This window comes from Periplaneta americana, chromosome 12 (genome assembly GCF_040183065.1).
Source record: "Periplaneta americana isolate PAMFEO1 chromosome 12, P.americana_PAMFEO1_priV1, whole genome shotgun sequence".
Lineage (NCBI taxonomy): Eukaryota > Metazoa > Arthropoda > Insecta > Blattodea > Blattidae > Periplaneta > Periplaneta americana.
The window spans coordinates 373868-396286 of NC_091128.1; the positions used below are offsets into that span (position 1 = coordinate 373868).

At 36.2% G+C, this 22419-nt stretch overlaps 1 protein-coding gene across 1 annotated transcript in view; it reads right to left on the reverse strand.

The window, feature by feature from the left end:
* Positions 1–4091, reverse strand: part of Tsp2A (tetraspanin 2A) — an 89893-nt gene extending 85802 nt beyond the window's left edge. Inside the window, exon 1 of the mRNA XM_069840735.1 lies at positions 3932–4091. Within this exon, the coding sequence (XP_069696836.1) occupies positions 3932–4024 (93 nt within the window). The 5' untranslated portion in view covers positions 4025–4091. The remainder of the gene's footprint in view (positions 1–3931) is intronic.
* Between the last annotated feature and the right edge of the window lie 18328 nt (positions 4092–22419).

The following is a 22419-nucleotide window of genomic DNA, read 5'->3' on the forward strand; positions in this document are numbered from 1 at the left end:
GCAATTACAAAAATTGCAATAGACATTATCGTATGTAAATAAAACCCTACATTACAATATAAAATAATTAATTAAAATAATTGATTACAATTGTATTATTTTGAATTCAAAATATTCACTTAAATTATAAAATGGGTGAGCAATAGCCAATTATATAACTTACACTTAAAAACCATAATATTCAATCTTTTTACACTATCATCAAGTCTATAGAACAATTTTAATCCAATAGCATTAAAACTATTAACTATTATAGGGTATATCAAACAATGAATGGTTTCTGGTGTTGTCTGTGCAAATTTCCTTTCTAAACATGTGGTTAATTTCATGCTTTTATACATTTAATAAACACTGAAAAATATATAGGTTAAACTGTAAGAATCTTAAATTTAATAAAAATTGGTTTGCAGTGGGCTCTGAACGATGTATTGAGTATTATTGTAATAGCTTTTTCCGCAACAAAACATCATTAATACAGCTACTGTTCCCTCATAAGTCCATAATTTATAATTGATTGAAAAATGCACAAGAAGAACACAGTACATAATTATCAGGCACAATACTTCATAGAATTAAATAAATAAATAAAATTAAGTAAATTAAATAATTAGATTAGCATTGTAACTGACTGTACCGCAAATAGTATCACTGCAGCAATCTACCAATCAAAGCAGACTATTGCGGATCGATACTACTAGCTTTGTTTACGTTGCTTTTTTCTTGTGATGGATGGAGATTAGCGATTATAAACGCACCCCCACCAAATCACCAAAAAGAAGAAACCAGAAACAAGAACATCACCTTATTAAAAATGTAAAGATGGCCGAAATCAAGCAGAAACTAGTCTTTAGTTACGGCAAGATGCCACAATAGTTTTAATTAACACACGAAAATCGTTTATATAAGAAATTCACCAAATCATTAATATATAGCTACTGTATTTCCGTTGTAATTGAAATAGGCCTATATTTAGCTTATTAGTAATGTAATTTAACTCTTAAAACACGATGACTTATAAACCATATCAGGGAGAAATGATAAGATTCCGCAGTACTTACACGATCTGTCTAATCTCTAGTTTCGTCTTATTATTTGTCTTAATCATTCGTTTGTTTAGAAAGACAGTGACGTTCTACTTGCAAGGAAGTCTAGTACACTAAATGAAGCGGGCCTATTGAATCCTAGCTCGAATTTCTTATTCGTTCATTACATTGTTAAATCTTCCAGTATTATCCAGTATTAGATCGAAGGTTGCCTGCACTAATATTCAATGGGAAAATGCCGCAATGTTGTGGTGTTACGCACGTCAGCGAGGCCTGTTATCAACTTATCGGGCTTTGTGCGCAGTTTGAGATAAAGCGCAGTATTTCCCAGAATGGTGATAAGGGTTAACTTGCATAATTTCATAAAACATAACGAACTAATTTCTTTGCGCAATTTCTGTTATTTTGTTTAAACTTGTGTGCATTAATAAAGTAGTGAAAGTAACAGCCTTTAACAAAACTTCCGTTCCATTAGGTCTATGTGTTTGTTGGTGGAAAATACGTAACAGTTCGTTACTTCTACCGTACGTTTTTACAGGGCTGTAGCCTTTTTATGATAATTTTTATTATAAGGGCAACATTTCACGTCCACATGAGTCAAGAGAAGTGAACGACCATCCAACCAGTATGAAAGTAACGTGTGCTTAGCACATTCAATATTCAATTCAATTTATTTGGTCATTAGACATACAGCTTTAGGTTTCGTCAGAATACATTGAAAAAACATATAAATACATTTAAAAAAACACTAATAACAGAAGCAGTAAAATTTAAGTAATACAATGAAAACACGAAATAATCTGAAACTTTTAAATTGAAGAAAACTAACTAAATTGCAGTTAAACTTATTTATTAAAATACAATTTCGTACAAATTTGTGTTGAAAAACTCAGCAACAGAATGAAAAGGATTATTTAATAACCAATTGTAAAACATAGTTTTGAAGCTATTGATTGGTAATTTATAATATTGACTGGGGAGCTTATTATATAATTTCATCCCCATAATTAAAAAGTTTGTGTTGCTCTTGTGTCATCTACAATATGGAATATTAATTTGTTCACTATTTCTAATTTCGTGATCATGTATATTGGCACTAATGAGTAATTGTCGATATTTTGTTGAGTGTAAAGTACTAGATCATATATATACAAATTTATGATTGTTAAAATCCGTGATTGTCTGAAAAGTGGCCGACAATGTTCCAGATAGTTTGATTTACATAGAATTCTAATGGCCTTCTTTTGTAAAATCAAGACGCTTCCAATTTTTGTTCCATTTCCCCAGAAAATTAGGGCATATCGAATTATCGACTCACACCCCCTTCCCCTAGCCGTTAGTCTGTATCTGGCTTTGGAAACCAAATTTCTCATACAGACATAATGTATCAGTTGAGAGCTTAAAGTAACAAATTTAATATCATAAAAATAATATAAAAACGAATGAATGGACGGAATAACCACGTCATCAGAAAAGGAAATACATCAAATACATGTTCGGTAGGATGAAGTTCAACAGTAATGGATTCAAAAAGGGGGAAAGAAAAATGAAAAACATGGTTAAAGCGACGGGTTGGAGGCTTTAGAATTGCTCGAATGATTCGACTGATTCATTAATCAGATGGATTTTTTTATTCATTCAAGGAATAGTCACGTATTTAATATTAATACAGCAATAGCGTCATTGCCAACATAACGAAAATAAAAGTAATCATACCAATATTAACTACAACACTCCACAAGACTCAATGAACAAAGCTAGCCTGCCTAATCTGACCTACATCAAATTATGACCGCAACTTCCCTGGATCCGCACACAGTTCGAATATTAGCATAAAGAGGATTTTTCATGCATTCACATTCACAATGTTGTATTCAAAAGGAAAAGTAGGATTTTGACAAAACGTATAAGATAATTTCTTTACAATTGCGCTACCAAGAGAGGTATGTTTTGTTTAGGCCTACGTATTGGCCTTCTAGTCGAGTACCGTAAAGTAAATATAAATTGAGGGGTGGCGCCAATTTTGCACCGAAATAAGAGTTGAAAAACAGACAGCGAATTTTCGTAAGGTCAAGGATCAATTACAGGTTGAATTTGTTTAGCTCAAGCGTTTGGCATGCCTTGCACATACGCACTGTGGTGGGTAGGTAGATAAATGGAGAGTTTTCGTAAAGTGGGGATCAGTGACAGGTTAGGTTAGGTTGGACATATTTGATGGGAGGGGTCTTTTGCTATCTGCCTTCTTTGGTAGCGCAAGTGTAAAAAATTGCCGTTAATAGGAAATTTAGATTTCAGCTATGAATTAATCTCGTTAAATGTTATACAAAGTAGACATTAGGCCTATTGTTTGGTGTAGCAATCTGAACTCTATACCGTATCGGGCCTCCGTTGGAATCAACGTCCTGGTTGCGAAATATTAGACGTTGGACAGCCAAGATAAGAATAGAATTGCGAAAAAGAAGGAACGACGATGGAAACGACCGCGAAAATCCATTTCAACAGAAGATGAATGTTTAAAGAGGGTCGGTCTCGGGTTATTTGTTATGACGATTCAGAATAAGGGGCACGAACCCTTAGACAGAAATCCGCGTTCCTTACGCAACATGTGAAGATACGATAAAAAAGTTGCTAAGCGGTAACTAAAGTCTTAACACAAACATAAGCTGCTTATACACTCCCTATATAGAAAATACGCTTAAAATTGCTTTCTTCACCGTAAAAATAATATCGGAAGTAATATGTTTGAAGAATGTTGTCATATCCGTAACATTATAAAATGATATGTGTTGTAAGTTCGTAACAGAGAATTGATTTCGGACTGCAGTGAAAAATGAACTTAAGTCCAAAAAAGAGTTCCACTGTAGTCAACAGCAGACACTGGCACTCACCCACGTGACGACATTGAAGCAGAAGAGCGTCCCTTTCAGACAAGTGATCTTGCTGTTGAGATCGCCGTAGCCCGCAGCCTTTCCCACAGCCATGGCGTCGACTAATGACTCGCTCACCTGATAATGCGACCAACACCTTCGCCTGCCTCTAATTGAGATTACAGAGCTTATCTCTCCGTTAATAAGAGTACATAGTACACGGTTAGCGTGGGCTGTTGTTACTCACAGTCCTGTTTCTTCGAAGAGCGGAACCTTAAGATATGACATTTAAAATCCTGATACAGTTGGTAGTCTGCAATAATGGATGCAGCGTTAAGGCTCATTCATAATGAAAATTAAACATAACGTAAGCGTTAACTTAAGAATGTAAACGTTACGGTAAAATCAAGAAGTCATACCATCATTCACGATGGGAACATAAACATAACAGCAAACATACTTGGTAACCATGGAAACATAACAACGACGCGATTTCCTCATATTCTGTCGTATACATCAGCGCTCCACGATTGTGTTCTGTTTGCAAATCACGTAAGCATAAGCATGAAAGTTTGGAGTTTGCAAACTTCCATGTTAACGTCTTACGGCAATGTTTATGTCAATGCTTATGTGAATCATTGTGAATGATCCCATTTGGTAGCCTGGGCGCAAACTTCTGTGTCTATGTTACGGTTATGTTTAATTTTCATTGTGAATGGGCCTTTAGTCATTATACTTCATTTCATAATGTAAACATTGCCGACGAATCCAAGGAATAAATATGAAAAGAATAATCAATATATAATTATGAAATAATACTTTTAATTGTTAAGAAAATTAAAATAACCAAGAATAACATATCTAGGTCACTGGAACGTTTCGGAATATAGCATATGATGTAGATATTAACAATAAAATATGGCGTGAAATCAAAAAAAAAGATTCCAGGTAAGTGTCGAGGGTTAACCATCCATTTTTAATCAGTATATGGCTTTAAAATTTTCTTCCCATAAAACACAAGTTTTATAACAACAGAGAGGTCAGAATTCATTGTTAAAAATAAAATAATTCAATCATATTTACTTAAACTGTGTTCACTTTCTTTCTCCTTACGGGAGCTCAGAGAACTAAAGAAAGAAACCGTTTGAATATATAAATAATTTTAAATTATGTGTCTGCAATTACAGAATGAGGTTTAGTGATTTTTATGTCTCTGCCTGTAAAATGTTTGGTCTTCTGAAATCTATAAAATCTTTAGAAAAGTATAATAATAATAATAATAATAATAATAATAGTAATAATAATAATAATAATAATTCTTTATTTATACTGGCAGAGTTAAGGCCATAGGGCCTTCTCTTACACTTTACCAGGTCACAAAGTATACAAGCAGTTAAAATTTAACAAAAGGTTAAAGAACAGAATACTAACATGTTAGAAAATAATAATAATAATAATAATAGCATAATAAAATCGACACTAAACAACACGAAAATAATACCATAATAGAAAAAAAAAAGAAAGTAAAATACATTGGAATATACTGAAAGCAACTCATTTAGTACAAATGGTTAATATGGAAAAACGTAAGGAAGAATATATCAAAATGGAATGTAATAAAATAATAATAAAAAGAAAAGAAATACGAAAATTAAATAAAATTCACGATTAAAAATACTATGACAATAAATTCATCGGCTGATAAAGAGAACAAAAAACGGGAAAGGAAGGAAGGAAAAAGAAATATATAGCCTATATGGCAGAGAAAAGGGCTTATAACTGAAAGGAATCTAATTCAAAAAGTGCAATTTTAATTTATTTTTGAAACTAGACAATGTCCGACAGTCTCTGACATGTTGTGGTAGAGAGTTCCAGAGATGAGCTGCAGAGACGGTGAAAGATGAAGAGTAGAAGGATGTTCTGTGTTTAGGAATGGAGAGTGTGATATGGTGTTGTGAGCGAGTATCTATTTCGTGATATGAGGACAAATGTTGAAAACGAGAAGCTAGGTAGCTAGGGTTAGAGTTCTGAAGAATATTGAAGAGTAAAGTGAGAGAGTGAATAGTTCTTCGCTCCTTGAGACGGACCCAGGACAGCATGTTTAGTGAAGGTGTGATACGGTCAGATCTACGGACGTTGCAAATAAATCGAACGCATGCATTATGAACACGCTGTAGTCTGTCTGTCAGTCTCATGTTAAATGTATAAATTGTACAAAAGCTGATTTACTAATGAGGAATTCATGTATAGTTTATCAATTTTTCAAATACATCTCAATCTATATCTATATCTATGTCTATATATGTAATTATAAGTATAACTATGTCTATATATGTAATTAATATGTCTATATGTGTAATTAATGTGACTATATATGTAATTGTATGTACATCTATGTCTATCTGTGTTTATGTGTGAGTGCGTGCCTTTCTGTGCGCCTACTTTTCTATTGCCTATCTGTCACCCATCCACGCACCTTTTCATCCGTCGTTCTGGTTGTATGACTGCCTCCCTAGCTGCCAGCCTGGCTTTCTGTCTGTCTAACTTCCTATATCTGATGTTACTCTGTTTTCTGTTTTGTTATGCTATATATTTTGCCTATTTTCGTTGTCACCTTTCCTGTCAGTCTACAACTTCATGAATTGTCACCAAATTTTGATTATTGAATTGTTTGTGCTATGAATTTCGAGAAATTTTACTAGTAAATTATTTCGAATCGTTTATTTGAATATTTGTGAATTTAATTATTCTTAAAACTACTGGTATACATTTACTAGTTAATTTTTTACTTTTGTATTTTCCCATGTCAGGACAGTTCCGTTCAATTTCTGTACCGTCAATAGAGATATATCACGAATCCAACATTATTGAAGAGACTGTTGATGACTGGAAGGATTCAGTCTCAAAGCTTCTTGATCATTCCTACCGAAATAGCTCTGAACAGCGTCACACAGAGCGTATTCCGAATCTCACCGGTGAACAATCCGATGGCATCACGGTGTTCCGAATTCCACCGATGACGTCATTGATGTTCCACTGGTGTCGCACCGGTGCCATCAGCTTGCAGAGGTGGTGGCAGTCTCCATCAGCCGCCATCAGTGAATCTGATTGGTTCTTGTATAGGGTGGGAATTAGCAGACAAATAACATCGTGCACTGTTGTGTCATGGCGGTGTGTTCTGCTGTATTGTTTGCAATGAGCACAACGTAAAAGCAATATGTTAATGGCTTATGAGCGAACATGTCAACGGACCAGTTATTACTACCGGTTCAAGAAATAAATTGTTTATGCTCTCTTTTCTTTGAACGAGATGGCAGTACGGAAATTTCGCAAAATTTTGCTAGCGTAGCACAGACAACAACTTGTACAGTCGGCATGACAGCCATCGATCCTTCCAGCAGTTTTGTTCCTTATTTCGCTGCAACGTGACGTCATTGATGCCACCGGACCGGTGAAATTCGGAATACGCTGACAGCCACGGGTCTTAGAGCGGAGACATCAGGAAACGCCTAATTTGCCTGCAACCCACATTGTATCTTAGTTGGGCGGTTAATCGCTATACTAAGGCGCTCTGGCTGTGTTCTCCGCAGGAGTCTGTAAAACTGATTGCAGTTACGTGTCTGCATGAGTTCGAATATGAATCTCTAAGCTCATAGACTACCACGTATTATCTGCACAGCACTTCTTTTAAATGACGGTTGTTATCTTTCAAACAACAACAACGTCAAGGTTGCTGCTGTCAGAATGTCTATTGACGATTTTCGACTGTACAATCACGCACGCACGCCAACATCGCGAATGTGCAGAACTCTACCCGACTGTTTTTAACAGATAGTCTATTGTTATTGCAAATGGAGCATATTTAATTCACATAACGTAGCTTTAGTAGCTACGAATATCACCATTTTATGTAAATTTGAAATTTATTATATTGTTTTCTCCTTATTAATACTTACGGTCTTACTAATGAAAACTCTATATACAGATATTTAACTGTCTTATACTTATACAATGAGTAGCTCGTTTATAAGTCGTGTGTAAATTCCTTACTAATAATCACTACATTATACTGTTACACAGCTACGTCATAGTTTCGTCATTACTTCGATACGAAAGGTAATAGAATATCTGAGGTTCTCTATTGCATCCAGTAGAGCGCTCTAGTGTGCCGTGTTAAGTATCGATAGTACAACTGGCTCTAATCGATTACCACACTATATTTTGGTCAAAGAGTACAAGCTACAGCAATATTATTCTAATTATTCTGTGCTTTTTGGTTTGTTCTTCTGTGGTTACCAGGCAACCATCATCATAAAAGACAGTCGATACGAACAGCTGTTAGAGGGGCGGCCATTTTTTCTCCATATACTACGCTTAAACAAGGGGTTTCGTGTATATAACTACTGCAAAGAAATTCCCATTGTATAGTTACAGCCTGTTTATACATCCATCGCTTATGCATGGTTTATTAGTAAAGTTTTCTATCTCAACTCTGAATAAGTCTCGTATAAAAACTACACGCGGTTTATTAGTAAGACTGTTAATATTTTAGGAGAAAAATTCGCTCCGGCGCCGGGGATCGAACCCGGGACCTTGGTTCTACGTACCAAGCGCTCTGACCACTGAGCTACGCCGAATTCAATCCACAGCACCGGATCGAACCTTCCTCCTTCAATGTTTCCCTTTGTGGCCTGACTCCAAGTTAGGCATATATGTTGACGTGTGTCCAATGTCAACTGCCATTATACTAGGAGCGCACTTAGCTGAGTAACTTGTTTGGCCGGGAATCCGCATTTATTATGCACTGCTAGCTGAGAGAATATTATAGATTTATTAATTTGTCCTACAGAATTTATCTATAATATTGGCACTTAATATTTTAGGAGAAAAATTCGGCGTAGCTCAGTGGTCAGAGCACTTGGTACGTAGAACCAAGGACCCGGGTTCGATCCCCGGCGCCGGAGCGAATTTTTCTCCTAAAATATTAAGTGTCAATATTACAGATAAATTCTGTAGGACAAATTAATATATCTATAATATTCTCCTTATTAGTTCACATTTTACTTGGTGTCAGGAGTACATAAACAGAAACCACCAAGCGTAACTTATTTCCACCGAACTGAAGCTTAATGTCCTTAGAATCTGGTCTGAAGCTGATGTTGATAACTGTGTCGATATTGGCAAAACAAAGCGATCGAATTCGTACCTATCCTTTAGTAGTAGCTGTGAGGATTTTTTGACCGAAGGGCTGGTTACTGTGTGGAATAAAGAATTGTATAGTGTGAGGCAATTTTGTACTGATTGTAAGTATATACAGGGTGATTCACGAGGATTTGCCGTCTGAAAATATTGAGATTAGGACAAATGTTTGTACGACATTCTTTGCCCAGAATATCTTTGGAAATAAGCTCCGTAAGTGACGGCAAATCCTCGTGAATCACCCTGTATATAATATAAACTTACCAGAAGATAAAGATAGCCTACATATACTTCTGAATTCTCTGATAAATTAATATTGCTTTACAAAAATAATTAACACAAATAACATTAAGCTTCAGAATTTATCTAGACAAGTTTTACACTGACTGAGACACAATTCGAAGTATGCTTACTTACTTATTTACTGGCTTTTAAAGAACCCGGAGGTTCATTGCCGCCCTCACATAAGCCCGCCATCGGTCCCTATCCTGAGCAAAATTAATCCATTCTCTATCATCATATCCCACCTCCCTCAAATCCATTTTAATAATATCTTCTCATCTACGCCTCGCCCTCCCTAAAGGTCTTTTTCCCTCTGGCCTCCCAACTAACACTCTATATGCATTTCTGGATTCGCCCATACCTGCTACATGCCCTGCCCATCTCAAACGTCTGGATTTAATGTTCCTAATTATGTCAGGTGAAGAATACAATGCGTGCAGTTCTGTGTTCTGTAACTTTCTCCATTCCCCTGTAACGTCATCCCTCTTAGAGCCAAATATTTTCCTAAGCACCTTATTCTCAAACACCCTTAACCTATGTTCCTCCTTATTTGAAGGATTCGTAACAAGCTGTTTTTTACGGTGATGGATTGTTAGCCCTTCTACCAACCCCTAAGCTGGAGGACCACCCATCATTCGAAGCATGCTTGAGAAAGATATAATAGTGAATTGATTCAAGTGGAATTTATATGCGGAAAAGTATTCATTATATTAAATAAAAAAAATCGTCTGGGCTGATTTCGTGTGAGTATAAAATTAGGGTATTAGGGCTTGACCGTAATTTCATTTCATAATTTATTAATTTCGTAAATGGAAGGACAATCTTCTCAAGTAGCCATACCAAATTGCATACTCTTGCATATCGCAAATCTTATGTTTTGCATGATGAGAAAGTAAAGTTAAAACAGAAGCAGCGAAGTCACGATAAGCAAAGTAAACCGTAGAAGTTCTATTAGTTTGAAGTTCCTGCTATTATACATTTATCTTACGTTTTATAGTACCTGGAACGCATGAGATATTTATGCGAAAATTTAAGTAGCACATGTATTAAAGAAATATAAATCTAAGGCTTTAAAACAGCCGTGGCGAAAATGTGATCGTGCGCCGAGCCACTGTGTAACCTGCAACGTGCATAGCACCTATGGAGGGAGGCGGACACCCGAAGGGGAAGTGAAGCAACTGTCTCACTTATTAACGGATTTTCATTTTCCTTACGTCAAGCACTTAAATATAATTTTATACAGTATAAGGTTACAAACTAATGTTTAGTACGTGTAACGAAGAAAGAAATGAACAAGAAAACATGGGCCACATTATCACAACCTAAAATTAACTGTCTTCAGAATATCTCTGCGACAGAGTTTCAAAATCAGGAATTATGTCACTTACTGCCAGTCGTAGTTGATCACGAAGGTATTTGTCTGTCAGTCGTGATCTAAACTTGGTTTTTACTATTTTCATTGTTGAAAACAGTTTTTCGCAAACGTAAGTTGTAGCGAACATGGCTTCAACAGAGCAAGCGAAAGAACGAAGCTTCGGATATTTATTTTTTTGAAAAGATTTGAAAAGTTCAACATTTGTCAAGTTCGTAGCTTTCATTTAACATCACATTGTAAATCTGTGAGTTTAAATTGAAGATCTAGCCGCATTATTCGTTCATCTGCTGAAAAAGCATCGACGTACAGAGATGATGATGATGATAATAATAATAATAATAATAATAATAATACTAATAATAATAATACTTAATATTTCAATGTTTCATGAGTGACGTGTAGTATAATGCCGTTTTATGTTATACAACCGTTTTCCTCGTAATACTTGTGAACAAATCATACATATTGGCAGCAAAAAAATGCGTCCTCCCATCCTACTTGAAACTTTCGTTTTTGTAGAGGTACATGATTTCGAGAGAGACATTCGACGATATGCCACTCGCAGGTCAGAGACAAATAAGCAAATGGAACGGAGTTTGACTCCAGTGAGTGAGAGGGTGGGGGTTGGGGAAGATAAGAAGTAAGAGAAATGCACAGCTATCATTGCGAGCCGCAATGTGCTCGTGAGTCACATTTTCGCCACGGCTGCTTTAAAATATGACACTTTACACAAAATAAGTCAATGGTATTCAGAGCCACGCTAGGCCCTTGCAGACCCCTGGACACACCTGCTACCCACTTGTTCCACACAGAGGCCGGCGAGTGCGTTGTCAGTGTTTTCATATTTGTACCAGAAGTTAAATGTAGCGAGCTCTTGACACACTGAATATAATGGAGCCCGAGCGACATTGTTACATGCTCCAGCACGCATCACGTTATTCAGATGTCTCGACCCGGAAAATTGTAACAGAAAGGCACAGGGAAGAGCCTTGGTCCTTCTCTCCCCTCACGATGTGAACTATGTCACGAGCGATTTATTTCAACGATTGGATTACTAGAAAATTAATTTTCGAAGACCATTTACAGAACAATTCGGTCGTCATAATCATCATCATACTATGCACGATGACACTTCAAAGAACTCATTTTAATTCTACCAGTATGGGCCTATAAGATTATTTTCTTAAAGTTACGCTATGGAACAGACAAAAGACATCATTTAAAATTATTTATGTAGGAACTATAAACAAACTTGGTTTCTATATAGCAGTTTTCTTTTGTTTGGTTTGCTTTTTCTTTAGTTGGTTCTAATCATCAACATGTCGCCACTCGCCATGTTATTTTTCAACAAGCAACAATAATTATTACTATTAGATAAAGCATTATTATGACCCTGCACAAATACTACTAGGTTCAAAAAGTTCCCGGAATTTTACTACCATTTTTCGTATTAATATATAACGAGGGATATTATACATTTGTTTTGTTGGTAACATTCATGATGTCATTTCCTTAAAGTTTGCTGATAATGGCAATTATTGGTTTTGAGTTGTAGGCAATTGTTTATCATAGTGTTTTGTTTGTTCGTCGCATTTTGTAATTATGTCCACAGAGCAAAGTACAAACATCAAGTTCTGTGTTTTGCTGGGGACATGATCAGTATGGCTGATGAAGATGGTGATTTCTTAAACAAAATGAAACTGGTGCTACTTGTACGACCCAGTCCCTAAACGACAGTCATCTGAGTGGAAATCGAAAACATCTCCTCGGAAGCAAAAATTTCCTAGGGACACTTCCAAAGGCAAAGTTATTTTAAATGTTATGTTTTATTTAACGACGCTCGCAACTGCAGAGGTTATATCAGCATCGCCGGATGTGCCGGAATTTTGTCCCGCAGGAGTTCTTTCACATGCCAGTAAATCTACTGACATGAGCCTGTCGCATTTAAGCACACTTAAAGCAAAGTTATGTTGGAAGTTTTCTTCGACTCTCAGGGTCTCATGCACCATGAGTTCATTCCAGAAGGTCGTACTGTAACGAAAGAATTGTACGTAGAAACCCTCCGTCGCCTCTGGGACGCAGTGAGAAGGAAACGTCCAGAAAAGTGGGTAGAAAACAACTGGTTCCTTGTGCATGACAATGCACCTGCTCATCGCGCAATTATTGTAAAGAATTTTCTTGCCAGGCACAACATAACTGCTTTGGATCACCCACCATACTCTCCTGATCTCTCACCACCTGATTACTTTCTGTTTCCCCGTCTGAAAAGTCATCTGAAAGGATGGAGATTCAATGCTGAAGAGGTTATCGCAAACGCGACGAGAGCACTAAGACGGGTTTCACAAAATGGCTTCCAGGCCTGCTTCCAGGAACTCTACACGCGTTGGCAAAAGTGTGTTGTTGCGGAAGGCAACTATTTTGAAGGGAATGCTGTAGAATAGTGTTTAAGGTACGTTGTTTCTATGATGCTAGCAAATTCCGGGAACTTTTTGAACCTAGTATGTATAAATATAAACTGTTGAACAAATTTCATTCATATTCAGTAGTTTCATGTCGGAATGAAGTAGATGGAAAACAATAATGTTAGTATAATTTAAAATACCTTTTTTTTTTAATAAAACCACAAAATAGCCGTGAATCCGATATCGGCTCCAAACTTCTTCTATAACACTGAACAATAAGAATTTTGCTCCGATTTAAAACAATGTGTCCCTTATAGTTTGGTCTGCGCTGAAACCGAAAATGCATCTCTTTTTTACGTATCACGTAAGGTTTTTAAGATATAGTATGATTTCACTTTCCGATAAGCGCTCCCCCAGGAGCTATCTGGTGCGAGTTGGGGGTTGTAAACCAAAACGAAAACTAATGCATTTTATGGGTTAAGACCTATGTTCGGTTTCTTATGTTTGTTGGCATGTTCTTTCGTACTTCTAATAAATAAACAGGTATTGGTCACGTCTATACAGTAAATTTCATTACAGTTCAAAGTGAGGTCTTCGCAATGAACAAACAAGGGTATGGTTTTCAGTTTCAGTTTTAAAAGAAAAGCTTACCAGTTTGAGTGAAGGCAAATTAAAAGAGGGCATTTTCATCGGTCCACAAATTCACAAAGTTGTGGCTGACACTTTGGCTCATAGCCATTAGGAACGAAAATTTCCCTACTGCAAGCTTAGCACACTTCAGAAGCTTTCATGCTCCATTAGCAGCAACGAGACAACATCACTAAGACTGCATTAAATTTGGGGATATTTAAAAGAAAGTTAGACCTACACTTCAAAACCGTCACAATTATTATAATTTCAGTAAAACAAATTTCTGAGATCAGAAAAACTAGAATTTTTCTGCCATGTTATAGACCTAAAAAATAAACATTACGCTGTTACGTAAATTGGAATTGATTTTGTCGCAATGTAAGCCAGAATAATAACTAATATACAGTACTTAAATTTTGACGTGATTCAAAAATACTCTCTGGATATTTTTCGTTCAAGGTCAGAGTTATTTCATAGTGTAACGAATTTCCAATCTGCATTTCTCAGTTTTACTTCACTTCCGATGGAACTCGGAAGCTTTTAGTGTTCAAAATCCATTGTCCTCCGCCGGATTCCAATCCGCGATTCTCGGTTCAAAAGGCAAGCTTGCTAACAAACGATTTAGGCTTATACTTACTTACAAATGGCTTTTAAGGAACCCGAAGGTTCATTGCCGCCCTCACATAAGCCCGCCATCGGTCCCTATCCTGTGCAAGATTAATCCAGTCTCTATCATCATATCCCACCTCCCTCAAATCCATTTTAATATTATCTTCCCATCTACGTCTCGGCCTCCCCAAAGGTCTTTTTCCCTCCGGTCTCCCTCTCGTGCCAGAGAATTCAGTCCTATTCCGAGGCTTATTGTAGGGATTCGTAACAAGCTGTTTTTTTACGGTGATGGGTTGTTAGCCCTTCGCCCAACCCCCAAGCTGGAGGACCACCCCTTATCGGCTGTCCACGACTGCTTATTCAATATATTCGCAGCTACCCTCCATATCTGGAGGCCGTCTCCTCTATCCGCAAACTGAGGACGCACCATGCCGTGGTGATAGGGACCCACCATACATGGGATTTAGGCTTATTTTGTGACAAAAATTCAGACGGCAGAAAAAAAATGTCCGAACACAAAGAGATAGACGAGCAATAGACAGGGTGAGAGAGAGAGAGAGAGAGAGAGAGAGAGATGGCATGCCAACAGTCACTTTCTCGTGAAATAGATGATGAAAATTTGTGCTTTGGCGAGAAGCTCGCATCGTGGTATCGATGTTTTGATCATTATGTTTCCTTGACATATCGTTTAATAAGAAATTGTAGTGAAGTAGTTAAACTATGATTTCGTAAGAATAACTTCCCTTATTTCAGAGTATGCAGTATCAAAGAATTCATAAAACTTGCGTTTAGAAGACACCAGCAAATGTATGCCACCGTGTTTGTAGAGTCAGCTTATCGGCTGTAAGATAACCCAGATGGCGCACACCGTACGCTTGTATGTTTAAGTAGATGTTGAAATGAAATGTAAACAGAGGCCCAATGATTCACCTTTTTATGTGCCGTTTCTCGTGGATTCCATATAAGTTCCAGTTATTTGAATCATCGGTTATTTGTAAGAAGTCGTCGCTGAACGATTCACATCGTTTATAGTTCACTTCTATTGTTACACAAGATGGATGCACTGAACGATTCACATCATTTATAGTTCACTTCTGTGAACGATTCCATTGTCTATTGTTACACAACACACTAAACCTGGAGTAATTTAAGCTTATTAATCAAATAAATAATTCTACTTACTGTTTTTTATATGCTCACCTGTATGTAATTTCTATTTTATACTTATTTCATTGTTATTTTCCATCCAAAGATCATTAAGAACGATGAATATTATTTAATATCTCCTTTCTTCAAATAGTGTTCATATGCCATGTTAATTTTCATTTGTTTTCATAAGTTAACAATGATGCACATTGGAAGCAACATATAAGAAATTATTTTCCTACACAATCCACGCTATATTCACGTTGTTTTGAAATGATTAATCGAAGATGGTTTGCTTATTGTTTATTACACGCACATTTGTATGTAATTTCTATTCCATACGTTTTTCTTCTATCCCCCGATCATTAAGAATGGTGAATATTGTTTATGCTTGTTTCCTGTATTTCTTAAAATAATGTTATGTGGTATGTTAGTTTTTATTCGTCGTTATTTACGTAAAAATGATGCACCAAAAAATAAAAAATAATAATTTCGTCCTCACTCCACATCCCATTTATTCACATTTGTTTTTCAGTGATTTATTAAAGAATGTACCGGTATTTAAAATACTAATAATTTAGAAACATGTTACATAAATCATCCTTGTGCCAAAACAGAATGCTCCCTGGACCAAACTGTCGTATTTTGCAGTGGTCATCAGTACTCGCTGAAATGGGTAATAATAGTATAATAAAATAATGTTGTACGTAGCATTTAGAAACATGTTACATAAATCATCATTGTGCCAAAAGAGAATGGTCCCTGGACCAAATTATCGTATTGTGCAGTGGTCGTCAGTACTCGCTGAAATGGGTAATAATATAATATAATTGTTTTGCACGTAGCAAGCGGGGTATTGGGGCTGCAAACCCCGATGATGATCCGACGTGTAGCACATGATGTAAAAAGCGGGGTATCGGGGCTGCAAGCCCCGATGATGATCTGACGCGTAGCACATGATGAAAAAAGCGGGGTATCGGGGCTGCAAGCCCCGATGATGATCCGACGTGTAGCACATGATGTAAAAAGCGGGGTGTCGGGCACTTAAAAGTGCCTTTTGGAAAGCATGGTGATGCGCATTTGACAAACCCAGTGTACGTACTTGCTAATAATCCCTTTTTATTTGTCGTTATTTACGTAAAAATGATGTGCCAAATAATAATAATAATTTCGTACTCACTCCACTTCCTATATTCACATTTGTTTTTCAGTGATTTATTAAAGAATGTATCGGTATTTAAAAGACTAATAATTTAGAAACATGTTACATAAATCATCCTTGTGCTAAAAGAGAATGCTCCCTGGACCAAATTATCGTATTTTGCAGTGGTCGTCGGTACTCGCTGAAATGGGTAATAATATAATATAATATAATTATGTTGTACGTAGCAAGATCGATTATTCAATTGATAGGATATTTTATGAGGTTGTCATGACTGAGGTATCTATTGTCAATTGCTTTTATTTGTCAGAAGGCCTTGACTGACGGGTATATAAGGACTGGCGCTCTTAGGGGTGGAGGTCGGGGTTTGGGACGGCTCACAAGTAACAAGAGGAGAAGGGATAGAGACATCTAGTATTTTAAAGATTTATGTCGTTCACTAGATGAGTTGATTCAACTAACCTGGAAATAATGTGAATCGTTCAGCGACGACTTCTTGTAAATAACCGAATCATCTTATCCCATTTCTTCATTCTGCACTGCATTTCATTATGACTCTTCTATTAATACTACCAAACTTTACATTAAAATGTTACATCCCAAAACGCTACAGACTGCTAAATTCTAACACAGAGAGTGCTAAAAAGTGCTAAAATTTACCATATCTACTCACAAGTCCTTGCTCGACAGATGCTGCAGCTGCCAGTCATTAGTTTTATTAATGAGTTCTTGACAGTGCAGAAAACAGGACAGGTAGAGTATTCCTTCGACGTTTTTGTGTGGACGGAGACATGCCTTCAGGCGCATCAACCCTTGGTGGTATTCCTGAATCTGAAGAAGTAACGTTTTCGGACATGGACCCCTATCTCATTATCACCACTTTCACGACGAAAACCAGATATAATCATCAGTTTCTGTGACAACTAGGATTTTCAATCATCTTTCCATGAATTAAACACATTGACGTTTAAAGGCTAAAGGCTCATTCACAATGAAAATTAAACATAACGTAAGCGTGTACTTAAAAATGTAAACGTTACGGTAAAATCAAGAACATTCACGATGGGAACATAAACATAACAGCAAACATACTTGGTAACCATGGAAAAATAACAACGACGCCATTTCCTCATATTCTGTCGTATACTTCAGCGCTCCACGATTGTGTACTGTTTGCAAATCACGTAAGCATAAGCATGAAAGTTTGGAGTTTGCAGACTTTCATGTTAACGTCTAACGGCAATGTTTATGTGAATCATTGTGAATGATCCCATTTGGTAACCTGGGCGCAAACTTCTGTGTTTATGTTACGGTTATGTTTAATTTTCATTGTGAATGGATCTTAACAGAAGGAGGATGAATGAGATGTTTACGTTCATAGTAGGCCATGAGCTTACTAGTTATTAATAACACATTTGCTAAAGAAATATCTTGGGAAGTACGGATAGCTAGTTTGAACTTCACAAGAACAGACAAATAATGGGACAGTACACTACACAGAACACGGTGGATGAAGATCATACTCGTAACACTATCTCTGATAATCAGAAGTTGAAGGGAAAGTTCATCGCGTGATCTTTAAGTCACAATTTTAATGAACCTAACTACAGGTTATTTTAAGATGGGCTTAAAAATGTTATTCGTTTCAATTATTTAGGATATTTTGAACAATTATTTCAACTGTTTAACGTTATAGCTTCTTTACTGTGACTATTTCGCTTATATGACGTCATTCCATTTTCGACCAATGAAGTGTAATGAAATTTTGAATTCCAACTAATCACAGTCACACTTTGCGATAATTTTTGCAGCTAGATTTATCGCTATCAATTTATCGCATGGTCGTTCTTTTGTTTAGTCGTCGCTAACTGTTTCCCCGTAAATTGATGATCATGAATACATTAAGATGCAACTACACGGTTAAGCTTTTCTTTCAACTTTAAAGCAATGAATGCAAGATTGATATTTAATATTAATTAATATATTTACTCAGTGAAGACGACGTTCAAAACGGCGCACCATGTAGACACAAAATCTTCATGCATCTTAATTGAACGTACCTTTTAAACTTGATTCTTTCAATATTCTTCCCAGATTGCACGATTGGAATATTGAACTGCGTAGATGCAGCTTTAGTTCCGTTACACACTACAGCGAGAAAGCGTTTGTAGAGCTATAAAAATGCTTTCGTGTAGCACTGATTGTAACGGTCGAAATAAGACACAGCTGACATTGGTCCTGCTCCCACAAGTAAGTTTATAATTGTAGCCTATAAAATTTGTATTTTGTGAATGAAATTAAACAATTAATAGAAAGTCAGATGTTTAAATTTATGTAACATCATCGCATATCAAACCCAAAGACCGTGCATAGTAATACGATCTTTCCAACAAACTGCCTTCCGTATGGTGTAAAAAAAATTCGTGTTTTAATTAGGCCTATCTATACAGAGATGGCTTCACTGTGTAGCAACATGTCTCGCTGTGAATACATAAACATTGCTATATAGCTGTCCCCACACAGTTCTTAGTTCTCGGTGTAGTGTACGATGAAATGCTAAATAAAGTGCGAAATTCTACTTCTACTTTACATCTTCATCTTCTAATTCCATGTCCATTGTAGGCTATCTGAAAAAATTACATTCCTTCATTCAGATTTGATAACCGCGTTTTCAACAATTCTTCATTTAATTAATGTATTAATCAGGTTACTGTAATTATATTATAAGATTTTAAATTATATTATGATTTCAGTGGATAATGAAAATGTATTTCTGTTATAATAATAAGAGAAAAGCGCAGTACATGTAATTAACATTTTTAAACCTGTATTCCGCTTTTTGCAATTGGCATTACTGAATAATAACATCGAATTTCTTTATTGCAGTAATCGATATTCATCTATTTCAACTTCACAATGTCTGTATAGGTTAAGTATTCGTAAATATACAATTATTAACATTTTGTGATCGAATTTTAGGGATATATTATTTACATTTTTATTTTATTCACGAAATAGTCATAATAAATGTCACTCGAGGTCTGAGATTTCCCAGATAAATCTCAGACCTCTCGTGATATTACTACAGATAATATTATAAAAATTATCTGGCTGATTAGTTTCGACGTGGTGTCCGTCAATGTCGCAAGCCTAGTGAGGTCCAGCGCTATCTTCTGGCTTCTTGCGCTGGACAACACTTTCTAAACTAGCCAGCCAGGCAATTTTTATAATATTACCACAGCAAAGAAGCTATAACGTTAAGCGCTTAATCAAGTGTTAGAAGAGTGTATCAAATAATGAAGGATTAATTTTGAGTTTTAGTAATAACTAATATTTTACGTACCCGATAAGAATGCAATTTCGTAGCACCTTGAATTTGTTATGGATTATAGGTGCGAATTGTGACGTAATGAGTGTGTCGACTATAGTAAAGGCAGAAGAAATAGGCGGGTTTTTGGTCTTGTGTGGAAACTACTCACTCCACACTTTCTCTAGCGGTTTATGACCTGAACAAAGAGACCTTCCTGTCGTTGCTAGTTGTTGACAAGTGCTCGTCTCTGATACTACTGTGTTATAGCTTGTTAGAAAATATATATGTAATAATAAACAGTATTTTATAATAGGCCTACTAATCATCCAAGTAATCGCTATCATGTCTCAGTCAAGCCCTGATATCAGAAGTCATTAGGCGTTATTTATCAAGTTCACTGTTTTTTTTTTTTCAAAAAAACTTAAAAGATTATGAAGACATTAAAAGTGTCCTATCATCAACGCAGATAGCCACTGTCAAGACGTGTGGTTTTTCTCTAAGATCGGTTCAGAGAATTTGTGAAGAACGATTTTTTAGTCATACTTATTGTGTTATTTGTCTTGGTAAGCTAAGCCATTCTAAGTGTGCTTCTAATACAGAAGTATTTTTATTACGAAATTCTTTCATGTCATAATAACGTTTACATTTACTAAACACAGCAAAAATATATTAATTTTTTGCACTTCAATTTTTAATTTTCTCATGATTCACAAATTGATAACTATTTATTATTTAGTATTTACTATTTCAATAAAATATTCTGAAAACACATAAAACAAAATACTAATTGTGTGTAATGCTAAATATTTTATTTCTCGTATTAGGTTCACATTACATAATAGTAATTATTACATTTGTGAAATGGCTAACTTGCGAAATATTATAAAACATAATATCATCTAAAGTCTGATTAGTGTATGCGATGTATGCAATGGAGGGGGAAAGAGAACTGGCAACCATAACCCATTATCTCATAGCTTAGTTACCTCATGAGTGATGCCTTATTGTTGTCACGAGTTTCAGATCTGTGTTCGGACAATTCACTAAACAAAACAACAATATTCAGTAAGTCAGGTATTTGTAATTATTAGAAATCACGTTATTATTTTATTTATTCTTTTAAGTTTTCCTATAGTGTAAAATATCGGAATGGAAGAGTTAGTAATACACCAATCAGGTTCTGAGGAGTACAGGAGTCGGGGTAATGAATGAGGGGTTCGCCATACCCGTCTATTTCTTCTGCCCCTAGTATAGTCAAAGTTCGAATACTATGATACGCACTACGTCCATATTTGACCTTTGTGTCGAAGAAATTATACGCATATAATAATTATTATAAAAGCATGACCATTCACATGCTGACATGATGATACGATTCGGACACACTTAACAAATGTGCACACAGTTTAAATATAATACGACGTAACGGTGCGTAACTAATGTATCACACCAAACGCGGATACATAACGAATTGTTTCAGCACAATGAACCCTGACCAGGGGCAGGTCTAGGACTTACTAATAGTGGCCACGAGTGCAGAGAAGCACAGCGTATGCACACTTCGCGTCGGTACCTTTGATGTAGCCGGACTGATTTCAATGACCTTCAAGCCAGCTAGAGCCTGAGATTCTTCTTTCTCCCTAGAGTTGGCGCTGACATCACACCAGCTAGCAGTCGACACAGCGGAAATATAACACATATAATTAATACATCTAGGTACACAGAATAAATATGGGAAATGCGTGTTATTATTCGGTTGAGAAGCTCTTATCATTCAGTCTGCTGTCCAAAATTCTGAAAGTTAGAATTTATAAAACAGTTATATTACCGGTTGTTCTGTATGGTTGTGAAACTTGGACTCTCACTCTGAGAGAGGAACATAGGTTCAGGGTGTTTGAGAATAAGGTGCTTAGGAAAATATTTGGGGCTAAGCGGGATGAAGTTACAGGAGAATGGAGAAAGTTACACAACACAGAACTGCACGCATTGTATTCTTCACCTGACATAATTAGGAACATTAAATCCAGACGTTTGAGATGGGCAGGGCATGTAGCACGTATGGGCGAAACCAGAAATGCACATAGAGTGTTAGTTGGGAGACCGGAGGGAAAAAGACCTTTAGGGAGGCCGAGACGTAGATGGGAAGATAATATTAAAATGGATTTGAGGGAGGTGGGGTATGATGATTGAGACTGGATTAATCTTGCACAGGATAGGTACCGCTGGAGGGCTTATGTGAGGGCGGCAATGAACCTTCGGGTTCCTTAAAAGCCATTTGTAAGTAAGTAAATGTAAGGTACATTATGTACTCAAATAAAATAAATTGGATCCATAAAATAATAAATCCGTCATTAACTGTAATGTATAGACTCTAGAGTTCCTTTATAATGAGAG